This window comes from Mixophyes fleayi, chromosome 12 (assembly GCF_038048845.1).
Source record: "Mixophyes fleayi isolate aMixFle1 chromosome 12, aMixFle1.hap1, whole genome shotgun sequence".
Classification (NCBI taxonomy): Eukaryota; Metazoa; Chordata; class Amphibia; order Anura; family Limnodynastidae; genus Mixophyes; species Mixophyes fleayi.
In genome coordinates this window covers 10035809-10057557 of record NC_134413.1, presented here as the reverse complement: position 1 = coordinate 10057557, position 21749 = coordinate 10035809, and the positions used below count along the sequence as shown (strand labels likewise).

The window sequence follows — 21749 nt, the reverse complement described above, 5'->3', positions numbered from 1 at the left end:
AAAATAATGTAGAGAACTTAGTTGCATTGTGTTATTCGGAAGTAAAATAAGTAGAATCGTATGAGAACAGCTTTTTCTAGGGTCAAATTAAACAAACTTAAGCTACTAACAAATATATTGGTTCAAATGAACATCCAAAATGCACTTTTTATATCCCAACAATTTTCTTTACTAAAGGGTAACAAAGTGGGAGATTTAAGCTATCACACACTATGGAGGTTACTGTATAGGAGGGGAGGAATGGCAATTTTATAGCTCTTTGACTAAAGTGGGTCTGGTTTAGCTACAAAATAACAGTTCAATGCATTTTGTTTTCCAACTGAATCTACACCTTACAGTAGGAAGTTATTGTATCTACAGCAAATAGAGGCACTAAAAAACAGGCACTTTTACTTGATATTTTTATATGTGGTATAAAATTGTATAATCCAACCACAACACATTTGTATCCACTTATATTACAATATTTGGTACTTGGTCATTATACAGACGTCCCTGTAACTAACCAGCCACCATTCTTCCACTGGAATCAATTAAATTTCACAGATCGAGGTTACAATCACGTGATGAGTTCTTATGCACAGTGTCTATACATACCTGCATGTTTTCTGCTGCTGGTTCAAAAATTGGGTTTTCAAATCCACCGTACTGTACAGAAGCCTCTTCCCTCTGTGCGCCCCTCCAAAACAGGAACAGCCGAAAATACCTAGGCAGGGACAAAAAAAAAACAAAAACATTTCAATCTCGCCTAGAAAATAACTTTCGCAAAACTTTTCTGGTGTTAACATCGGTCAGTAAAACCTCTGTTTTAGGAATGGTCTAAGCAGAAGGCGATATTCATTATAAACTAAAATAGTATTACAGAGACCCCTAACCAGTACAATGCCCCTCTACCCCAAAAATAATTAAAAGGGACCAACTACAGATTATTTTTTTTCCCTTTGTATTTGTCCAATGTAAATATTAAGCGATGAAAGTATAAAAATATTCTTGTTAGAAGAGTCTTTACCTACTTTTTATGATAGAGTGCTAGTATTTCCGTTTGCAATTTAGTGCAGTTCCATTATCTGTATTCTCTTCCCTTGGGAGCTATTTATATTCTCCAGACCTCTCCGGTAAGTCTTATTGGAGGTGCGATAATTCTTTTTACAATACACTAGCTGTCGGTGTGACCTGGTGGCAGGTGAAGTGCGTTGCATAATTTGGGGGGTAGGGTAGGATATAATTGGGAATGTGGGTACACAAAGGCCCGAAACATGACAGAGAACAGGTTTAGAGTCAACAATAATATGCGGATTAAGGGCTCCGAGATTCCTGACTAATATACATCTCCCACCTACACTAAAAAAAAGAGAAAATATTAAACAGGATTATTAAAATTGGAGCTCAGCCATTGGTGGAATGGGACACTTCCAATTTTTTTTCCTCTACTACAAGCAACCTGATTGGTTACACTGATTTTGCTGAGAGATTGTGAAACTTCAATAGAAAATAAAACAAAAACGTCTCCCCCCTTTATAGACTTGTTGTTCTAATGCATAGGAGGGGTTTACATAAATATTTCTAAATAAGCAATTGAAGCAGTAGAATGCAGACAAGGCCAGAATAAGACTTAACATATGTTGTGTACAACTGAGCTGAATAATATATGTTGAACAATTAAAGTACTTATAATTAATTAGTTCTTTAATTCTGTTTTCCCACTTTGAAGCAGGTTATGTTGGGAGGAAAGTAAACGAACTACAGAGCGTGAATTGCTGGATTTATACACAAGGGTGGGGCCAGTGATGTCACAGCAGCTGAACAGACTGTAGGGACCATATGTTGCTAGAATTAGAGGCCATCTGTAGCTTGGTGTTGGCAGTGGGTTGTTTAATGAGGGGGAGGGGGGTTTCTGACTGTTATTCACCAACTGGTGAGGATATTGCATTGGGAACTGCCCTACAGACATTTATTACTGAACTTACCTAAAGGCGTCAATTCTGTAAAGGAAAATGGCGAAGCCCACCAATGACACGGCGAGGACGATGCCGATGACTATTCCAGAAATGGCCGCTGGCGTCATGGATCCTTGTTGGGCGCTTGCAGTGGTGCCGGTGGAAAATTGCATGTCTGCCTTTGTAATGCCAAACGATTGTCCTGTAATGGAAGGAGGAGTGAAAAACAACTGAAATTAATAAAACATAATTATAATATATTTACTATTTTCACGCCATCCTTTTTTTGCCCATGAGATTTAAAGACACCAATTTCTACTAAGTATATTACTAAGAGGTTTCGCTGCGCTTTTTATGCATTGTTCTGCATTTTTCAAAATTACTTAATTCAACAACAAATGAACAATTATACTTTGTAGAGGGGTGGGGGCATTTTGGAGCACCCATATCCTCAACAAATCACGCTCTTGTCCCCCTTGTTACTTGGTACAAGTCTAATATAGATCAATAGAAAAGACAATTCAGCCCTATAATCTTAACACTTCTACAGTATGTAGTGCAACACCAACATTTATCAAAACCTTATACCGTATGTGAGAAACAAGTCAATCTTATTAACAAAAGCGAACTGGTCAGTACACAATAAGTGTGGAGTATATTTACTAAACTGCGGGTTTGAAAAAGTGGAGAAGTTGCCTATAGCAACCAATCAGATTCTAGTTATTTATTTAGTACTTTCTGCAAAATGACGTCAAGAATCTAAATGGTTGCTATAGGCAACATCTCCACTTCTAAAAACCCGCAGTTTAATAAATATACCTCCATATCTTGATATCAAATGATTGTCTTTTCTGGGTGCAAAGGGAAGCCGACACCAATTGTTCAAACAAGATCCTTTGTTGTTAATTATCAAAGAAGAAGAATTTCTTAATTTTGTTCATTTAAAAGTGGTAAACGAACTTGGCATATCCTTGCTTTAATAAAAGAGAAAACCTTAAACGCTCCTCTACGTGCTGCTCCATCGCTCATCCCTGAACAATGTTTTTACAAAGATAAATAGTAGAAGGTGCGTAGATTTGGGTCAGATGTCAACTTCCCAGGTGCTAGTACTTATAAAATATGGCCCAGTGCTATAGAACCTCTCCTTGGCGTTTCTGGGGCTGCGAGTGATGTCTTTAAACTGCATAAGCTCGTACGCTTTTTGGCACGCTGTACTCTTGTTATAGACACCTTAGATCTTGAGGTGACATGGCACAATGGGTCTAATTTTGAACAGGGTGAGTAGTTGAATAGAAAAAGTTGTGTTTAATTTTTGGAGAAATTACACTTTTTTTTTTTTTTTTTTTTGTAAAGTTGGGAGTAATTGCCATCAAAAACCCCCTTTGCTTTGAAGCATGATCACCCAATGTGAGAAATTGTTACTCTCTCGCCAGCTCAGAGGCAAGCAAAAATGAAACAGGTGCTAAATAAATATTAATATATAAAAGACAGTAACTGAGGGGGAAAAAAGTATCACTGTTCCAAAAAGAGGAACTGTAAACCTCCAGCTAATAATAGATAACACAAAATATAAAACAAAACAGTGGATTAAAGGCTAACACTGACTATTTAACTGCAATATCATCAAGTCAATAAGTTCAATATGCAACAGTGATATAGAGATTAATAGGAATCCGAAATCTGGTTCCTTATCATCATAAGATAATTAATGGGCAATTTTTGAGATTTATCACAGTGATGATAAATTTCTACAACAGGAAATTTCTTAAGTATATCTTGTCGGGACAGTGTTGCCGACAAGTGACTGTCCTGGTGAAGTCTGATCACCCCAAAGAGGTCATCGCCGCTTGCTTGAGGTAGTAATGAGATTTCACTTCTGAGTTCGGTCATTGCCCATGCCTGGTGATAAGTTTGCCCATGCGCCACATCTTCAGCATGCTGGGCAGTCTGCTCTAGCGGGCTGAAAATCCAAGTAAAAGGACTTCTGGTTTTTACAGCATTAGCCATTCAATAAATTGAGTAAAACAATAAAAAAAAAGCCTTTCTGGTAAAAACAGACAATTTTGCCAAAGTTAAGTCCAGCTTCAACTCTGTCAGACAAAATCTTGCGAAGAGGCAAACCAGATTGGATTACAAACTTCACTTTCAAATCTGTAACTGCGCAAATAGGAGAAACATTGCATTTTCCAGGATATATGGTTCAAACCATTGTGGATAATGTCCACTCTGTAGCTATCTGAACGATTACGGATCGGCAGCTTTGCTCCATTATCTACAAATTTTTCATGCGTTTCTCTACTGTTTTGAGTGATTTCATTGTAATAAAAATGCTCTTGTTGATGACTATACTAGAAGGTCAGCAGATATGGCCCAAACTGTATCCTAAGGAATTCTAGTGACCATAATATAGTATCTCTCAAATGCTTGAGAAGAAGTGGCCACCTAGGAAACCATGTTCTAGTAGGTTAAAGTAGATGTACTGAAAGCTCAGATAGAAGAATTACTGAAGGACCATTCAACCATGCTATGTAATACCAAAGCTTCATCGTATCTAATAAAATCTGGATGCCAAGTTGACAGCACGTTGGACTTTTTGCAGAAAGGAGGTTGGGAATTTGATTGGTAATATTTGATAAAGAAATAAAACTGCTTTGAGCATTTACATTATGGTAATCCTACCTACCCAGGTAAAATGCGTGAGGTCCAGCTGGTGAGAGAGCTCAATATCTACTGCCATCCTCAGCCACATCCAACAATGATCCTGTTCGAGAGGCAGGAGCGGCCTTGTGTGGTCACGCTAACAAGTAATTCATCAAATCATAATGTGTTTAAACTGTCCTATTTCACGCAAATGCTGAACCTGGCTCGTCAATGGCAGCACAAGGGACTCCTGAAGGACAACTAGCTAATTGATTTTTAGTCATTGTCCCTTTAACTATCGGCACAACATTCAAAGTGAATGCTATGTGCCGAATTAAAGTGATAGCCTTCTGCATTCAAAAACTGGCATTGCCAAAAAACCCGGTGACCTCCTGAGTCCGTAACCTGGCATGTCTTCAGTTGTAAGTGTTCCAATAACCCTACACATTTCGCCTGGTCACAGACTTTGTTCCCAGTTACTTTCCTATAAGCTCATTTAGACCGGGCCAACTTTACTTTCTGTTCCATGTGATTGTATCATGATCCCTTCGAACTACATACAAACAATGTACAGGGCTACGTGATAGGCTGGAGCTTTATAGACAAAGGATAATAATCTAGGTTTTAATTTTTTCCCATTCAGCCGGTACTAAAAAAGGTTCAACTATTGGCCTAATGCCACAAGTCCTCCCAGAAAAGGTTAATGCAGAAAGACGTAATTTTTACATAATTTTTACCGTGCTTTTCAATGTCGGACATGATGTCGTACGCCAGGTGCCGGGCCTCCGCTCCTGCCAGGGATCCCTCCTTGTCCTTTATCACAATCTGGATTTTCAGCTCTGAACCAAGAGGAATTATGCCCAGAACGGACGCTGCTTTTTCTACTTTAGAAATTGCCAGTTCAACGGTAGCATATTTTGCCTGTTTAATACATATATTAAAAAAATTACTTATTTTTAAGGTAATATATTAAAGGTCAATTTTATGGTATGTATTGGTACCGTTATGTATGTTTTAAGGAAGGTTGGAGAACAGACGTTAACCTCTGCATCAGGCCTGGCTCTCCTGGTGTTGGGGAACTACAAGCCCCAGCATGCATTGCCAGTAAATAACCAACTGTGAGCTAGCAAGGTATGCTGGGACTTGTAGTTCCCCAACACCTGGAGAGCCACACATTGTTCCATATAGGTCAGGCCTGGCCAAAGTTCAACACATTCAATGTCTCACTGCATATTTTAATGTATAAATACTTTTTATTTGCCGTTTTTTTGTTACATATTAACAAATAAATAGCAACTGCAAAAATATATTGTTTACAGCTTTAGTCTGTATTTTGGAAACACTATTTACTCCCCCAGAGTTGCATGCGGTTAGTTTTATCAGGACAGAAAGTTTAGACTCCCCTCTCAGACTACATCACAACCCCCCCCCCCCCCCCCCTTATCTACCTCTAACATTAGTTTTGTTATTTCCACCCAGGAAGGTTCCACAGATTAGTCAGAGTGTAGTTTAGACATTAATCTTCTAAAATTCTTACAATACAATGGCAAGGTCTTACAATTTTTGCTTTCAGATTATTCATAATTTTTTCCCCCGTTGATCTTTTTTGCAAAACTCCCAGCGTTCTTGACTATATTTTTAAATAGTAATAATGTTTCACTAAAAACTGTACAAATGTAACCGTATATCATGCAGAAGTTGTGTTAACGTCTGCTCAAAAGGTAACAGAAATGTAAAATTTAACCAAATATGCCTACTCTTGCACACAATATCTTATGCCACTAGGAAATTGAAAGTTCATTTGCTACAATACTGTTGTTACAAAGTAACAATCAGGCACCTAATTACAAAATCACACCTGAAGTATATGCATTGTACTCTGATTACACAATCTTTAATACACTACCATTCTATCTATTCAATTCTGCATAAAATAGCAGCTAATTAATTTTTTTAAGATATATTATATATACACACACATTCAAAATTTATATTAAATAAATGTGATTATATATATGTTTTACATTATCAATATTCACATGTTTTGATTTGAATATGAGCGCCATAAATCCCACAGTAATGTTATTACAGAGTTTATGGTCTAAACGTCATTATTAACCACTTCATACCCAAAAAAAAAAAAAAAAAATCAACTTGTATTTTTAAATGTTATCATAGTTCATTTACTGTTAGTAGATCATGATTGTCTGTAACACTTAAAATATAATTATACACATTTTTAGGCATTTATTTAATTTGTGTATTATTAAAAAAAATGGCTATAACATGAAAAACCTGAAAGTTAGCATTAAATCAGACTTGTATGGTAGGAGGTGCCATTAATGACGAGTATCAATAAGAAGATACTCATGTTAAACAGATGTACACTAACACTGGCCACGCCGAGGGGTAAAATAAATTCTGTGGTATCTGAAAACTTGTCTGATCCAGGAACATATCCGATGGCTCATTACGTCTTCCCGCAAGGGAAATGGTTAGTTATTGGATGGGAAGTGACCTAATTATAATAGGTGGACAACTTCCTAGATCTACCAGTTTCACTGTGCAATATCCTTGAGAATGTGGCATATAGTTTTTGTGGTTAGGAATATGAGGAAGTGAATAACGCAGGCTTGTCTTACTGTACTGTACATTCTGCCTGTATACTTTTTATATTACACACTGGGTTACTGAAGTATAAAGATTTTAGATGTCACTAAACTATGACTTAGTCTCCGGCAATTGTGAGATTGGGGGAATTCCATTCAAAATACTACTGCCCTACATTTCCTATAAACACACATATAGGTCCTGTCCTATAAAAGTCTATAAGACTTAGGGATAGATTTACGAAACCTTCTTAAAAGAAAAAGTGGAGTTGGTGCCTTTAGCAACCAATCACATTCTAGGGGAGTAATTCAATTCAGCACGTCCGGAACGTTCACAGAAACAAATTGTGCCAATGTTCTGGCTGGAATCTCTACTCCTTTTTCCTTGAACCTCTATGGGTGAGCGGAGATTCCCTCCCCCAATGACTGGTAATGTGTGCAGTGATGTTCTTCAACACATCTCCAGCAATTTAATTCCCCCTATCTATAGTTGATCTAGTGCATTAAATGGAATTTATCTGTAACCGTCAAGAGTCCTGACTTTAAGCGGCCAAAATGCCATGGTCTAATAGTACGGGGGGGGGGTGTACTAGAATCAGGACATGAATAAATTGTTCCAATGTTCTTCTTAGGAATGTTGCCAAATATGACTTGGATGTCAAGAAGCTGAGAGATCATGGTAAGAGGAATATTCCATCAAATCATCTGTAACTTTACCAGGTTGAGAAACGTGTGAATAAGACGGTTGCGATATGTGTCCAAGTTGAAATCAGACGTGTATTCCAGGGATATAATGGCGCCTGTACTCAGATAAAAGAAAGGAGAAGAGTTAGGTTTTGAAAGATACAATTTTAATTACAAATGAAATAAAGACAAACTCAATTTACTGCTTTAACTGCAAAGAATCTTCTCTCTATTGGTTTGTTGTAAAACGTAAAGAGTTAAAAAAACAAAACAAAGAACAGTAATAAATTGTAGAAATATCCCTTGTAGTGGAAATATTAAAACAGTAATATGGATATACTTTATATTAGGGTATCCAGTTACACAGCATCTATAACAGTCCATAATTACTATACTATCCTGCCCTTCAACAGGTACATAGAGTTGTGGCCCCACCATTTGGGCCCCCGGTCATTTGGGCACCATAAATTCTGTCTGCATTCAATTTGGGCCCAGATGTACATCCCTGCCCCTACTGTAACCCAAATCCCTCACTCCGATCCCTAATCTCGTATGTATTCCGATAATATAGAGCCCAAATGTTTATGTCGAACTATTGGTTACCAAAGGATACGTATCCTACAGGCCTACAATAATAGACTGTACCAAGTTTTCAGAAAACATTTCTGAATTACACATTAAAATATAGAATTTTTGTCTATTTATTTTTGGATTCGGCCATTTACATCTTCTGTGCAGACCTACCACATAAACCACAGCACTGTCCTACTGGGTGTAGAGGATTGGTACAAGACACCTCAGGACACAGATTCCCCGTATGCTGGAGCAGCACAGAACAGATTTCTTGGAGAATCTTCAGAAGAAACAAGAAAAGTGCAATGGAATTTGTATCCTCCATGTAGACAAACACGTGAAAGGATTATGTGGTTTTCAAGAGTACAAGTTGTTCCACCTGGTAAATAAACAGTGGCAGTTTCTCACCTTGATGTTATTACATACGCAGCCCGTCGGGTCCTGGCACTTCATGTTGGTGACGTGGGGCAGGACCGATCCGGGGAACTGCAGCTTCCCAGTGTGAGACTGAACGTACTGAGCAAATTCCTCGTTGGTGGTAAATTTCTAAAGTCCAGGAAAGAGAAAGGTCATTATATAGAACAATAATCAGCACACCATCATTGCTTCAGCTTGGATTAAACCACAGCTCCCAGTGTACGCTGTGAGTAGGGACTGTAGTCCTTACACTGGTATTATAAGTGAAGATGCTCTAATGCCTCTAGCCAGCATCCCCTCCTCCGTTAGTCTTACTGGGACAACAACTGGATGTTATAAACATCAGCAAATAAAAACAAATCTAGGGCCTGCTCACCTCTGTCTGTTTGACCTAGTTTGTTTATTAGTTTACTGTGTTTTGTCCGCAATTGTAAAGCGCTACGGAATATGTTGGCGCTATATAAATAAATGATGATGAGGATGATGAAAGGAAAAAGCAAATGAAACCAACATATAATAAGACTTAACCAATTAATTTGTTAGGATATGTTATTATAAAACATGGTCTACAGAGTATGATAATGGAATCCGTTTCTTTAGTGAATAGTCTCCGGCTTCACGGTTGTGTTACTGCTGTTCCGGTTGAGTTCTAATTGCAGTAAACCGGAAGATATCGACTTTCTCTGGCGGTGTTTGTTTTAGACAAGGTCTTATCCGGCACTCTGCACCCACCGGCACCAATGCGGAGATGCCTATAGAGTAACCAGGTGGGACTGGGCAGCAGCGGGGATGATTTGAGAGTAGACTATTGCTCAGATTCCATTCTGCACGATTGAGCCGCCAAGTGCCTCTGAAAGGCTCCACGGCGATATCCTTCGATTATTTTTGCTTTGCATCGCGTTGGGTAGCAAGTAAAAATAAGAGAAGCTTTTGGTGGTGTTTCCACCAGAAGCAAAGGCAGACGGACATCGCGCTTATGTCCAAGAGCACATTTCACGTGTAAACAAGTCCCTCATGGGGGCAGATTCAATTCGGGGCGAGGTGTCTCCAGAATGTTCACAGAGACACATTGTGCCGAAGTTACGGCAGGAATCTCCGGTCGTTTTTTTAATGCACCCCATAGAGGTGCTCAGAAAACTGAGCGGAGATTCCTACCGCAATGGCCGGCAATGTGCACAAAGCAGTGATGTCCGCGCCCCACATCGCCAGCAATTGAATCTCCCCCAGTGTGTATTTAATGGGCTCCAAGGAGCAATAAACTAATGGAATAGAAGACACTACATATACAGCTGGGTGTTGGTTACCGTAAGTGCCCATGTGGCTGTAATTTTTAGAGGGGTTTAGACCCAATTGGCCACATTTCACCCTGTGAATGGGCACAAAGAGGCCGACAACCCCAATCTACATCTGACTACGCTTAGCACCTCCATCAGAAGATCCCTATGTTCAGCCTGAGCGCCAAATGTACCGATCTTTCGGATCAGTATATGAACAGCTTTAGACTGAAGAGGCAGATTCGGAGACCCTGTCGGAAATTATTTGTAGGAACAGAGCACCTACAGGAACTGCACATGGTCCGGAGGAAAAGCAAAACTAAAACATGATAACATCTGCAGAACAGATTACCATCAGTCAGGGGTAGATGGAACAGAGCAACGTTCTGCAGATCTTTATAGAGAGGTCAGTAAACTTATATCTGCAGTACAGATTACTATCAGTCAGGTAGATGGAACAGAGCAACGTTCTGCAGATATCAGAGAGGTTCATAATGCAACAACAAAACCTTCTCAACAAAGTCGTTATCTACGTCTGCAGGACAGGAAAGGAGACAGTTAAACAGGTAGAAAAAGAATTTGATACTGTATCTGTATGAAAAATTAGATCACTATTTAATGTCTGGAAGCAGAGACAACACCCAGAAACCAGAGAGGTGTTTGCGGCTGGCAGACAGTAAACAGACAGGTCTGTGCAGGTAACACACTGACATCAAGGACTAACAGGGGAATTATTACATGGAATGAACCCAACGCACAGATGTGCAGCCTTTTGTGACAATAAGCCCACAGTCCATTAATAATTTGCTCTGCAGGTGGGGTGGTACTTAGTGTCCCGATAACTGCTAGGACAAGTCAGCGGTAACGCGATCGGTCGCTGGATTCACCACCCAGCCAGAGGCACCTTTGGTCATCGCATCAAAGGGGAACCCATCGTTACTATACACCTATTAATATAGTGTATACAAAGGATTAGATATATTTCTCTATGCCCATCTGAGACAACCAATGTGTGGAATCCACAAATATTCAGCCCATCAATTCACCAGGAATTAGTGACATCACTTAACGCTTGTTCCCCTGTATGCGCTGCAAAAATGGTTACAAAATGCTTGTAAATGTTTTAGTGATGCGTGTTTAACGCGTTTTGCCCCGTGGTTTTCAGATGTGGTAAATATGTGTCAGTTCTAACATTTTCAGTGTCAGTGCGCGTTTCATGCATTGATTTGAAATGAGATGGATGTAAACGAGCCCTAAGGCACAGACTGATGTCACCAGTTTCAGGGAATTAATAGGCGGCATAGATAAAGATTGGTCCTTCATCCCAAGCTAAACCTCCGTATAAAAAGCTGTAATAACAATTACATCCACAATCTATAACATGCAACCGATCATTAAAGAGCAGCATCACAGCAAACTATAATGTCACTCAAACAATATTTACACATTTCTATTATAATTTAGTACTTTTACTTTCTTGCAATATTCCTGATTTAGCGAAACTACAACAATTTGTTGAACCCCAAAGGGATGTGGCTTATTAGTAAGTGGGTGTGACCTTGAGTATGATTATTTTATCTGGGCGGGGCTTGGCTGGATTGGGGGTGGGGCTAATGGTGTCCCGACTTTTGCTGCTGGGAGGCATTGGTTCTACTAACCCTTATTGTTGCTGTGCATTTTTGGGATAGTCTTGGACCAATCAGTACATTATAGATCCAGCTTCTGCAAATTTTTTGGGCTGCAATTGATTTTTGCATTGTGCTAGGTTACCAATGGTAGAGATTAAACATTTCAGGAAGGGTTTTCTGTTTAGATTTGTTTAATGCTAGTGAATATTATCAGATTTGACAGCATTTAATATACCATTATACTTTTATTACATTGGCAAAATGTCAATTGTGTCTCCTAATCCTTGGAATGAATTTACTATGCAAGTCTATACAATCCAAATCTAGGACACTATTGACCATATAACTCCCAGAATCCTCTGTGTTATCAGACAGAATGCCGCCTGAGCGGAGACAGAGTACAGTTACTGACATGTGTCAGTTCATCTGGTATCATTGCTCCCTCTATAGGTGAGTAGCTGTATCTGCATGTAATGTAGCCCTTCCTTGTAACACTGGCACATAGGCGATCAATGATCAATTAGAGATGTTCAGATATTTTAAAGAGATTCACCGCTAACAGGTTTGTCGTCAGCAGACCCCGATACATATTTAGCGTGCGCCTTTGGAATTTGCCCGTTCACCATTCATGTTAGCGCTTCATTTTTTTGAACAATAATATTTTCAATTATTAAAAAAAAAGTATATTGACAAAAATTAAACCTTGACCCCTACTACGGTTCATGGTTACACAGAAACAGTTTTTGGTTTTTTTTTTGCGTACAATACACAGTCTGGTATTGTGTAAGTGCAAAACAAAACTTGCAAGTCCCTATGTATAGTCAGCTGCACCCTATACTTGCGTGGGGGAGGGAAGGGGGCGTGCAGTTAGGGAGCGTTCACATAAATGTGTCACTTGCGCCTGCTGGAGGGCGAAATGCGCAGTGATGAGTATGACAACATGAACCTGGCACATCTGCATTTGATGCAGACCTGGACACATCTTCAGATTAATGCAGCTGGGCTTAGTACGCAAAATGCATCTTGTTTTCAGACACAAGTTCCATCTGGGTTTTTGATGGAAATGGTGACGAACTCCACATCAGGGCGTCCTGTGTTTGCTACTCGAGGTTCGGCATTTGTGTTTGAGGTTAAAAATTAAATGCAACAAATGCTCAGACAAAAAAAAAAGGAATGGTAGACACTCGAATGAGTTTGAGCCAGTTTCCATGGTCGTACCGGTCTTTAGCTCAATTTCTTTAATCGGTCTAAAATTCAATTCGAATTTTAGAACCAATCTATTAAAAAAGTAGTAAGGGCGTAGCTGGCAATCACCAAGCCCAATAGCAAAATATTTGGAAAGGGGGAAATGGGGAGGGTAACCGAGAATATGCATCTCCTCATGCAGAACTGTGGATCATTTTCAGAATTGTTAAAGACGCATAGATAGATAGATTGATAGAGGCTGCAACTACAGATTACGTGGTCATTCTTCTATGTCGGTGTAAATGTGCCCATTTTTATAGGATCCACATGAGTTTGTGTGTCAATACGGCAATATCTGTGCTACAGAATATGCTGGAGCTATATAAAGAAATGTTCATATAATATTAATAACATCTGCAGGAAGTGCAGAAACGCTTCTCAGTAAGAGCTTTGTGGATTGGGGCGTTCCTTGGTAAAGCTGGCGTACATCATCCTAATTGAACAAATCCACTGCTGTCAGCTCTGCTCCGGAGAGCAGAGCTGGACAGCGCATGTGTGGAGGGATCACATGATCCCTCCCTGTCACTCAGCGGGCTCACTCTGCAACAATAGTTGCAGAGACAGAGTGGGGACTTTGTGCGCATGTGCACTGCACATGCGCAATTAAAGGAAGAAGAGGAACGAAGAGGAGATCCCGAGACAGCGCTTCCGAAGAGGGGGGTAAGTGTGATTTTTTCTATCACAGAAACAGCAGTTTTTCGGAACTGCTGTTTCTGTGTTCCCTTTTTAATAAATGTGAGAAATAGTTCAATCCTTATTCTTGCGATAAGGATTGATAACTATTTCTCACTTTTGCCGATTAATGATAAATGTGCCCCTTAGTCGGGCACTACAGAGCATTTCTCACTACATGCGTTTTACAGGTGTCTTCGGAGATGTTGGAAATTCTAGGCACATTCCTACCTTTAAATACTAAAAAAAATAATATTCAAATGTACCGTGGTGACACGGAGCAAACAATTGTAACAGAACTAACTTACTTTTCCCAGCACAGAAACGCTTCCCAGTTTGATTTCTGAACTTGTCTCCTTGACTTGGATCCGGAACGACGTTTCAGGCGAGAAGATGACTTCATCGTGCTGACACGGGACTCGCTCGGCGTCTACTGCGAAGAGAAATCTACAGTTTTCAAGGTCATCGGTGGAGAGGGCGGACTGCCACAGGGTGGGGTCAAACCACTGGTACTGATCTGCGTCACGGAAGTTTATAAACGATCCTGAGTAGATAAAGACATCTGGGAGTTAGATACGAGATCCTCGCACCTCATCTGATTAATAGTCCTCCATACGTACTTTATAAATACTATACTTTACACTTTTACATATTTTGATAGTGCACAATAAACCATTTGGATAAATGAAGTGTTCCTTACACACTAGAGGGTACCAGGATCCACTAGACTGTACTAGATTGCAATAAGTGTCCACACCGGACTGATTCTCACCTTGACCACACGCTGGATCTCCTCTAGAAGCAGACGCAAAGCCGGCACCATGAGACAGGATAAACTCTCCATCCAACGGCAGGTGCTACAGACAGATATAACAGACAGATTTACTACACCTGTCCAGACACTCAAATAGGTTGCTTCAAAAACAAAATATGTAAGCGAGGCTGGCTAAAGGGGAATTATATGTTCAAATTCATGCCCTCACATGGATAATAAAATCATATGCAAACAGTCATCTATTTTCCTGCTCCCTTAGGCTGGGAACCCACTGGCTTTTGAACAATGGAAGTTGAATCGCCAGTGATGCCGTATGCGAAATGGAAATGCGTTTGACATGCGTTGGTTAACGAGCGATTGTACTCTGGTTCAGAAAGGTCATTGAAGGACACTTCATTGACCTCCCCGCATTCGACATGCGTTGGACGCAAAATACGGAGCTGACAGCATCCAAAGACCCTCTCCTCTACGCAGTACAAATGCTACGTAAGCCGGTAAGGCGACATTGGAATCAGTGAGTCCCAGCGTCAGCCCTGTTTTCATGTATTGTACTAGATTAAAATAAAAGCTAGTAAATGCATGTATTTTTGACACCTGTATGTACAAGGTCTGGAGACCAGATTTTAATTTATCAGCTTTGCTGCAGGATTAGGGATCAATTATATTTTAGAGAACTGTAATATTGTTGCAACAGTGTGGGGAAAAAAAGGGACAAGTTGTGTTGGCACTCTGCCAAGAATTCATATATACATATGTACATATATAGACGCAGATGGAGGTTTCCACACCATGCCGCCAGTGGGCGTGGCCAGCATGCATGGGGGCGTGGTTATAATTTTAGAGAGTGCTTGGCTGCTCTCCAACCCTCCCTATCCCCATAATATACACAGGCAATGCTGCGTGCACTACTGTTAGGTGCATGCAGCTCTCTTGTCGAGCAGAGCCGTGTGAAGCGGCCACCTCAATTATACAGTGCCCCAGGCTTGGAGGGGGCTTCCAGGCACTAGGAACCCCCCCCCCTCGTTTTGCCTATGTGTATGTATATATAATTTATTTATTAATTATTTGTATGCTGATGTTCACTTTGGTGGTTTCCCAACACAAACATGAGGAAGACAACATAGCATTTGGCAGAATTTTGCAGACCGAAAGGCAGTAACGTTGTGGAATTTTATTCCGTATGTGTAATAGCTAAATTTAAAAAATAAAGATGCTAAAGTTGTTGTTTAAGACTGAAAACATCTCTTTAAGGTGGTTTTCTGCTTCAACCATAAACACTCGTCTTATATGCTTATAAACGCACTCTACCCAACGTATAATAAACCTTTAAATCACGCAAAACAGAGTCACATGTAAAAGAGACGGCCCAGATGTCCTCTCATGATTAATTTAAGCTGTACATGAGACTAAACCGAGAAGTATTTTAGGAGATGAACAGAAAAGTTTTATTTAGAGAAAGGGATAGTTCTAAACTGGGCGTTTTGACTTTCCTGTGACCTTTTCACTCCTTAGATATTTCCTCTGGCACACACAAGAGAGGAGGGTGGTTTGAGGATCTCTGCGTGGACATCTACAAGAGAGCACATCAGACATGAGGACCACAGTGTGACACCAACTTAGATCACAGGATGGAAAGAACCTTATTGACCAAGTGTCTAAAGCAAAAACGAAAAAAATGTTATGAAGAAAAGTTTTCGAACGTGGCTCAACACACAGAAGATCTTCTTGGCTGGCCATAGTTCCTTCTCTTCGGAACTTTCTGTCTGTAGGAAGCATCCAAAGATGCACTGCGCTAGCTTCTATGCACACGAGACCCACAGATCCTGCACATTACACATTAAATCTGTATGATAATGACACATGTAATAAAGGCAGTGTCCCCTCACCCTATTTGCTTATTTAAAACATAAATGTGGTTAAAGCAAGCCGTATGTTAGTCAGTAACGCAGGACAAGACATCTGTCTGTCTTTCTGCCATGTCAACTTGGATGTCCCCTCGCCAACTCAAACTCAAATCTTTCAAAAACACGAGATAATAATATTCCCACCCAAAAACAGAAACTTCCTGTCTGATATTTCTATTCCTGTTGATAACATGACCATAAATCCCACCCCACAAGCTCGCTGCCTAGGTGTAATCCTTGACTCACAACTATCCTTTGTTTGCCACATTGACTCTATATCTAAATCATGTTACATACATCTAAAGAACATTTCCAGAATACGCACATATCTCATACAAGACACTGCAAAATCTTTAATTCATGCACTCACCATTTCCCACATTGACTATTGCAATTCCCTCCTTACTGGTCTTCCCAAAATCAGATTTGAACCCCTACAATCTATTTTGCACACAGCGGCTAGATTGATTTTCCTTGCAAACCGTTATTCCTCTGCTGAGCCACTCTGTCAGTCTTTACGAATCCAATATAAAATTCTTCTACTAACATACAAGGCCATCAACATACATCTCCACTCTTGTCTCAAAATAACTCCCATAGATTGTAAGTCTGTGAGCAGGACCCTCTCTGTCTGTATTACCCAGTATTGTATATTACTGTGTTTATTCCCAATTGTAAAACGCTATGGAATTTGCTGGCGCTAAATAAATGTTGAGGATGAAGATAGAAAGTTGACATTAATGAAGTGGGTGGTCCTATAATGATTGTTGGCAGGACCCACCATCCTACAAAAAAGTCACACACAGACTGTTTGTACAGGCAAAGTAAAAAATGTTTTAAATGGGTGTGTACCTAGTTATTAGTTGAACAAATGGACGCAATCACGCACAACTAAACACACTGGAGGGCCGCAGTTTCCCCTTCTTTGTCCCAAGGAGAGGATTGCCGTAGATGGGTTAACACTAGAAGCGACTGATAAGATGTAACGGCACAATGAGGGACCGTTTAGAGTAGGCATCAAGAAAGAACTTTGTGTTTTTTACTAACTGAAAGTATTTTTAATACTTAGCAGAAAACAAATGTGAAAATTCTAGCGTATTGCCCTATGATAAGACTTTTTACCGAATCCTACATCTTTTCCTTGAATAACTACAATACTTCCTTATAATTCCCCTAAACAGACACCCTCCCAGTGCAAAATCATATTTCTTTCTCTGTTCCGTTTCTTTTAAATTAGTTTCACTTCTCCCCTCCCCACGCCTAGTAATAAATATCATTTCTATTATTAGTAAGTAAATATGTACATTTCACCAAGAAATCAACCAGTGCTCACAAATCCTCAGCATCTTATGTACCTATGAATATAGACTTCCTTTAGGGAGGGAGATCTTATTTCAAATAAAACATTTAAAAAGAGGCCTGTAATGTAATGGAGGATAGAAGAGAACACGCGCTCTAAATTTAGGGACACTAAGGGTAGAGCGATCTGGGTTATACTAGACCCAGAGCCAAATTCCATGGATGACGTCCCATCGGTTTTAGCAAGGCAGTGATGTTTGGCTCTAGCAGTACTGACGGGGTTAAGTCACCGGTATACCCGCATGTGTTAGAAGCCCACCTTGGCTAAAGCTTAGGATGATGATCAATTAGGGGCATAATAATAATAATGTCAAAACAAATGAGAAAAATACACATGAACATTAATAATTTTTAACATATTATAAACATTTAACCACAGGCAGAAATATTTTAATTTATTTCATTTTAGACAGGTAGGACATACAAGTACGGATCGCCTGCAAGAGCCAACATTAATGGACAGGGGCTGCCAGTTCCAATATTGGTTAAAAAAAAATATATATTTTTTAAATGTAAATACCCCCCCCCCCCAACCAAAATAAAAAATATAGGAAAACTTTACTTAAATTAAATGTTACTTAAATAATAAAGCATTTTTTCTTGTGCAGGGACACTTTAAAATGAACTTGGGTTAAGAATCTTACTTCATATTGGATGGAAAAAAACACACGATTTCAATATTTTTTGGACTGTGCTCAGGAAGGAAGCAGGTGATGTTACAGATTAGTCCAAGCCATAAAATAATTTCACAAGTGATTATTTATTTATTTTTTATTGGATAGATGCAATACCAGGTTAGGATATACAATCTTGCAGGATGAATTCTTGTCCAACTAGCAATAGAAAGACAATGATATATTCCACCAATAGGTGGCGCTGTTCTCTTGTGCTTGATGGGAGTCTTTTAGCTACAAGGAACTTAGTTTATCTATAACCTCATGTGACCACCGCGGAAACTACCCAGGCTTTTCAATACAGGAATTCATTGACTGTTAACCAAATCAGGCCTCGCCGAGTCCCTGAGAAGAACGCTGTCAGTTGCAAAAATAACACTGCCCTTCCTCCTTTCATTATCATTGTTCTCCAACCATCCCATTTCCAGGGTCTTTTACAATCTGCAACGTTACTAATGTACAATTCAGCAGAATTCAGAACATATCATGTACTCTCCACACCCTCAAACACCACAAAGTGTTTACAGGGTCAATCACTACTAGAAAGCGCAAATTGAGCTAGTTTTACTTCTTGTGTGCAGGTAATATAGACACAGGCTTTGTATAGTGGTCTACAGATGTGTGTAGTAGTCTTGTACCACGTCATGTTTAAAGGAACGCTAAAACTATATATTGGTCTTTATTTTATTTTTATTGTTCCTTCGTCTAGTGTATAATGAATGTATAAAAATATTCTTGTTCTAGGGCGACACCTTGTTTCTTTGATTGGTGATAAGTAGGTCTACTGGTAGAGTTCCCCATTCAGTAGAGAGGCCGTTGTTTCTCTTCTCTAACCCATAATCCCCCTAGAATACAGAAGTGATGTTTATTTATTTGTAAAGTGCTGTATGTAATATCTGTATAAAATGTAAATGTTCTGGAGTCATCGCTTCAGTGTTCATTAGGAAAACTTGTGTGTTTAAATGATGCACCCCTTCCCCTCTAAATTATTAGATAACCTCAAATTTCTCTGACCTTTATATAAAAAACAAACAAAAAAAACAAAAAAATTAATTCTGCATGCGCTTCATACTTTTAATGTTTATGGAGCTCTGTTTACCTATGATATCCTTAAAATGGAATTACATTTTTCTATCTATTATTATCCTTTATTTGTTTGGCGCCACAAGGGTTCCGCAGCGCCGTACACAGTACAAACAGTAGACTATACAGGGTAAGACATTACTGAACAATAAACAATAAATAACAAACTTCAGAGGCTCCAGGCAGGCTAATGCAGTAAGGACGGAGCAGAAGAACAGGTATGGAGACAGGAGGGAAGAGGGCCCTGCTCAAGTAAGCTTAAATCCTAAGGGAGGGTGAGCAAGACTCAGGCACAAAGGGAGTCAGTTGATGCATATGGGAGGGAGAAGGGACCGGGAGGAGAGAGGGGAATATGGGTTAGGTGGAAGGATGGTAGGCGTTGAGGAAGAGGTGAGTTTTAAGTGCTCGTTTGAAGGAGCACAGATTGGGAGAGAGACGGATGGAGCGAGGGAGGTTGTTCCAGTGAAGGGGGGCTGCATGGGAGAAATCCTGGATTCTGGAGTGGGAAGAGGTGACCAGGGTGGAGGAGAGGCGACGGTCATTGGCCGAGCGCAGGGAGCGGGCAGGAGTGTGAATGGAGAGGAGGTTAGAGATATAGGGGGGAGTGGACTGGGAAAGAGCCTTAAACGTGGTGGTCAGGAGTTTGAAAAGGATTCTGTAGGGGATGGGGAGCCAGTGAAGGGCAAGGCAGAGGGGGGATGCGGAGAAGGAGCGGCGAGAGAGGTAGATGAGTCTTGCAGCCGCATTGAGAATAGAGTGGAGGGGGGCAAGGTGGCAGAGGGGGAGGCCGGAGAGGAGGAGGTTGCAATAATCGAGGCGGGAGATAATGAGTGCGTGGATGATTATTTTGGTGGCATCCTGAGAGAGGAAGGGCCGGATGCGGGCAACATTGCGAAGCTGGAAGCGACAGGCTTGGGCGAGGGATTGAATGTGGGGTGCAAAAGAGAGAGAGGAGTCGAAGGTAACGCCCAGGCAGCGAAGTTGGGTGACAGAAGAGATGGTGGTGCTGTTGACGGTGATAGAGAGGTCATGGTGGGAGGGCAGCCTGGGGGGAGGAAAGACAATGAGTTCAGTTTTAGAGATGTTAATTTTGAGAAAGCGGGAGGACATCCAGGAGGAGATGGCAGAGAGGCAGTCAGATACACGAGAGAGGAGGGTGGGGGAGAGATCGGGCGAGGAGGTGTAGAGTTGGATGTCATCGGCATAAAGGTGATACTGAAGACCGAAGGAGGAGATGAGAGCACCAAGGGAGGAGGTATAGAGTGAAAAGAGTAGAGGGCCGAGAACAGAGCCCCGCGGGACTCCGACAGGAAGAGGGGAGGGGGCGGAGGAGGAGCCAGACGTGGATACAGAGAAGGAGCGGTTAGCGAGGTATGAGGTGAACCAGGCATCTAATATATATATATAGAGAGAGAGAGAGAGAGAGAGAGAGAGAGAGAGAGAGAGAGAGAGGACAAGATATCTAGGTGGCGCTTAACCCAATGTTGTAATGTTATCCATAAGGTATAAAGACAATTAAGTAGACAAATACACCTCCACAGGTATGTGTGTGGCAGCCAGTCTTCAAAAACGGATGGTAAGTCCGAAAACAAATAGTACAATGGGTAAAGAAGGACGGCGCCTTCAGGTGTATACAGAATATAAATGACAAATAGGTGTACAATGCACAATAAGCACAGAACAGTCCAGACAATATATCCAATAAATGTCTATATAGAACACCGCAAAGGTCTTTATATACCAATAGGCCGAAAATCGGTACTTAATCAGCGTGTAACAACTGAAACATCATACAGTAAGTATTAGGATGGTGTGCGTACCAGATAGAAATAAAAAAACCGCTTATCTGTATCGTGGCTCCTAGGTCATCCCGACATATGATGCTCCATCCATATATATATATATATATATATATATATATATATATATATATATACATACATACATACACACACACACACCTGTGTTTGCGTGGGTTTCCTCCGGGTGCTCTGGTTTCCTCCCACTCTCCAAAAACATACTGGTAGGTCAATTGGCTGCTATCAAAATTGACCCTAGTCTCTCTCTCTGTCTGTCTCCCTCTCTGCCTGTCTGTGTGTGTGTGTATGTTAGGGAATTTAGACTAAGCTCCAATGGGACAGGGACTGATGTAAATGAGTTCTCTGTACAGCGCTGCGGAATCAGTGGCGCTATATAAATAAATGGTGATGATGATATATATACACACACACATATGTTAATCTCTCTCTCTCTAAATATATATATATATATATCA

At 40.3% G+C, this 21749-nt stretch overlaps 1 protein-coding gene across 1 annotated transcript in view; it reads right to left on the bottom strand.

The window, feature by feature from the left end:
- Positions 1 to 21749, bottom strand: part of AMN (amnion associated transmembrane protein) — a 35695-nt gene that overhangs the window by 2566 nt on the left and 11380 nt on the right. The window contains exons 4-11 of the mRNA XM_075192937.1: positions 14452 to 14536; positions 13988 to 14223; positions 8852 to 8989; positions 8615 to 8723; positions 7904 to 7986; positions 5315 to 5498; positions 1968 to 2139; positions 598 to 706 (exon numbers count right to left, since the gene is read on the bottom strand). Of these exons, the coding sequence (XP_075049038.1) occupies positions 598 to 706; positions 1968 to 2139; positions 5315 to 5498; positions 7904 to 7986; positions 8615 to 8723; positions 8852 to 8989; positions 13988 to 14223; positions 14452 to 14536 (1116 nt within the window). The remainder of the gene's footprint in view (positions 1 to 597; positions 707 to 1967; positions 2140 to 5314; positions 5499 to 7903; positions 7987 to 8614; positions 8724 to 8851; positions 8990 to 13987; positions 14224 to 14451; positions 14537 to 21749) is intronic.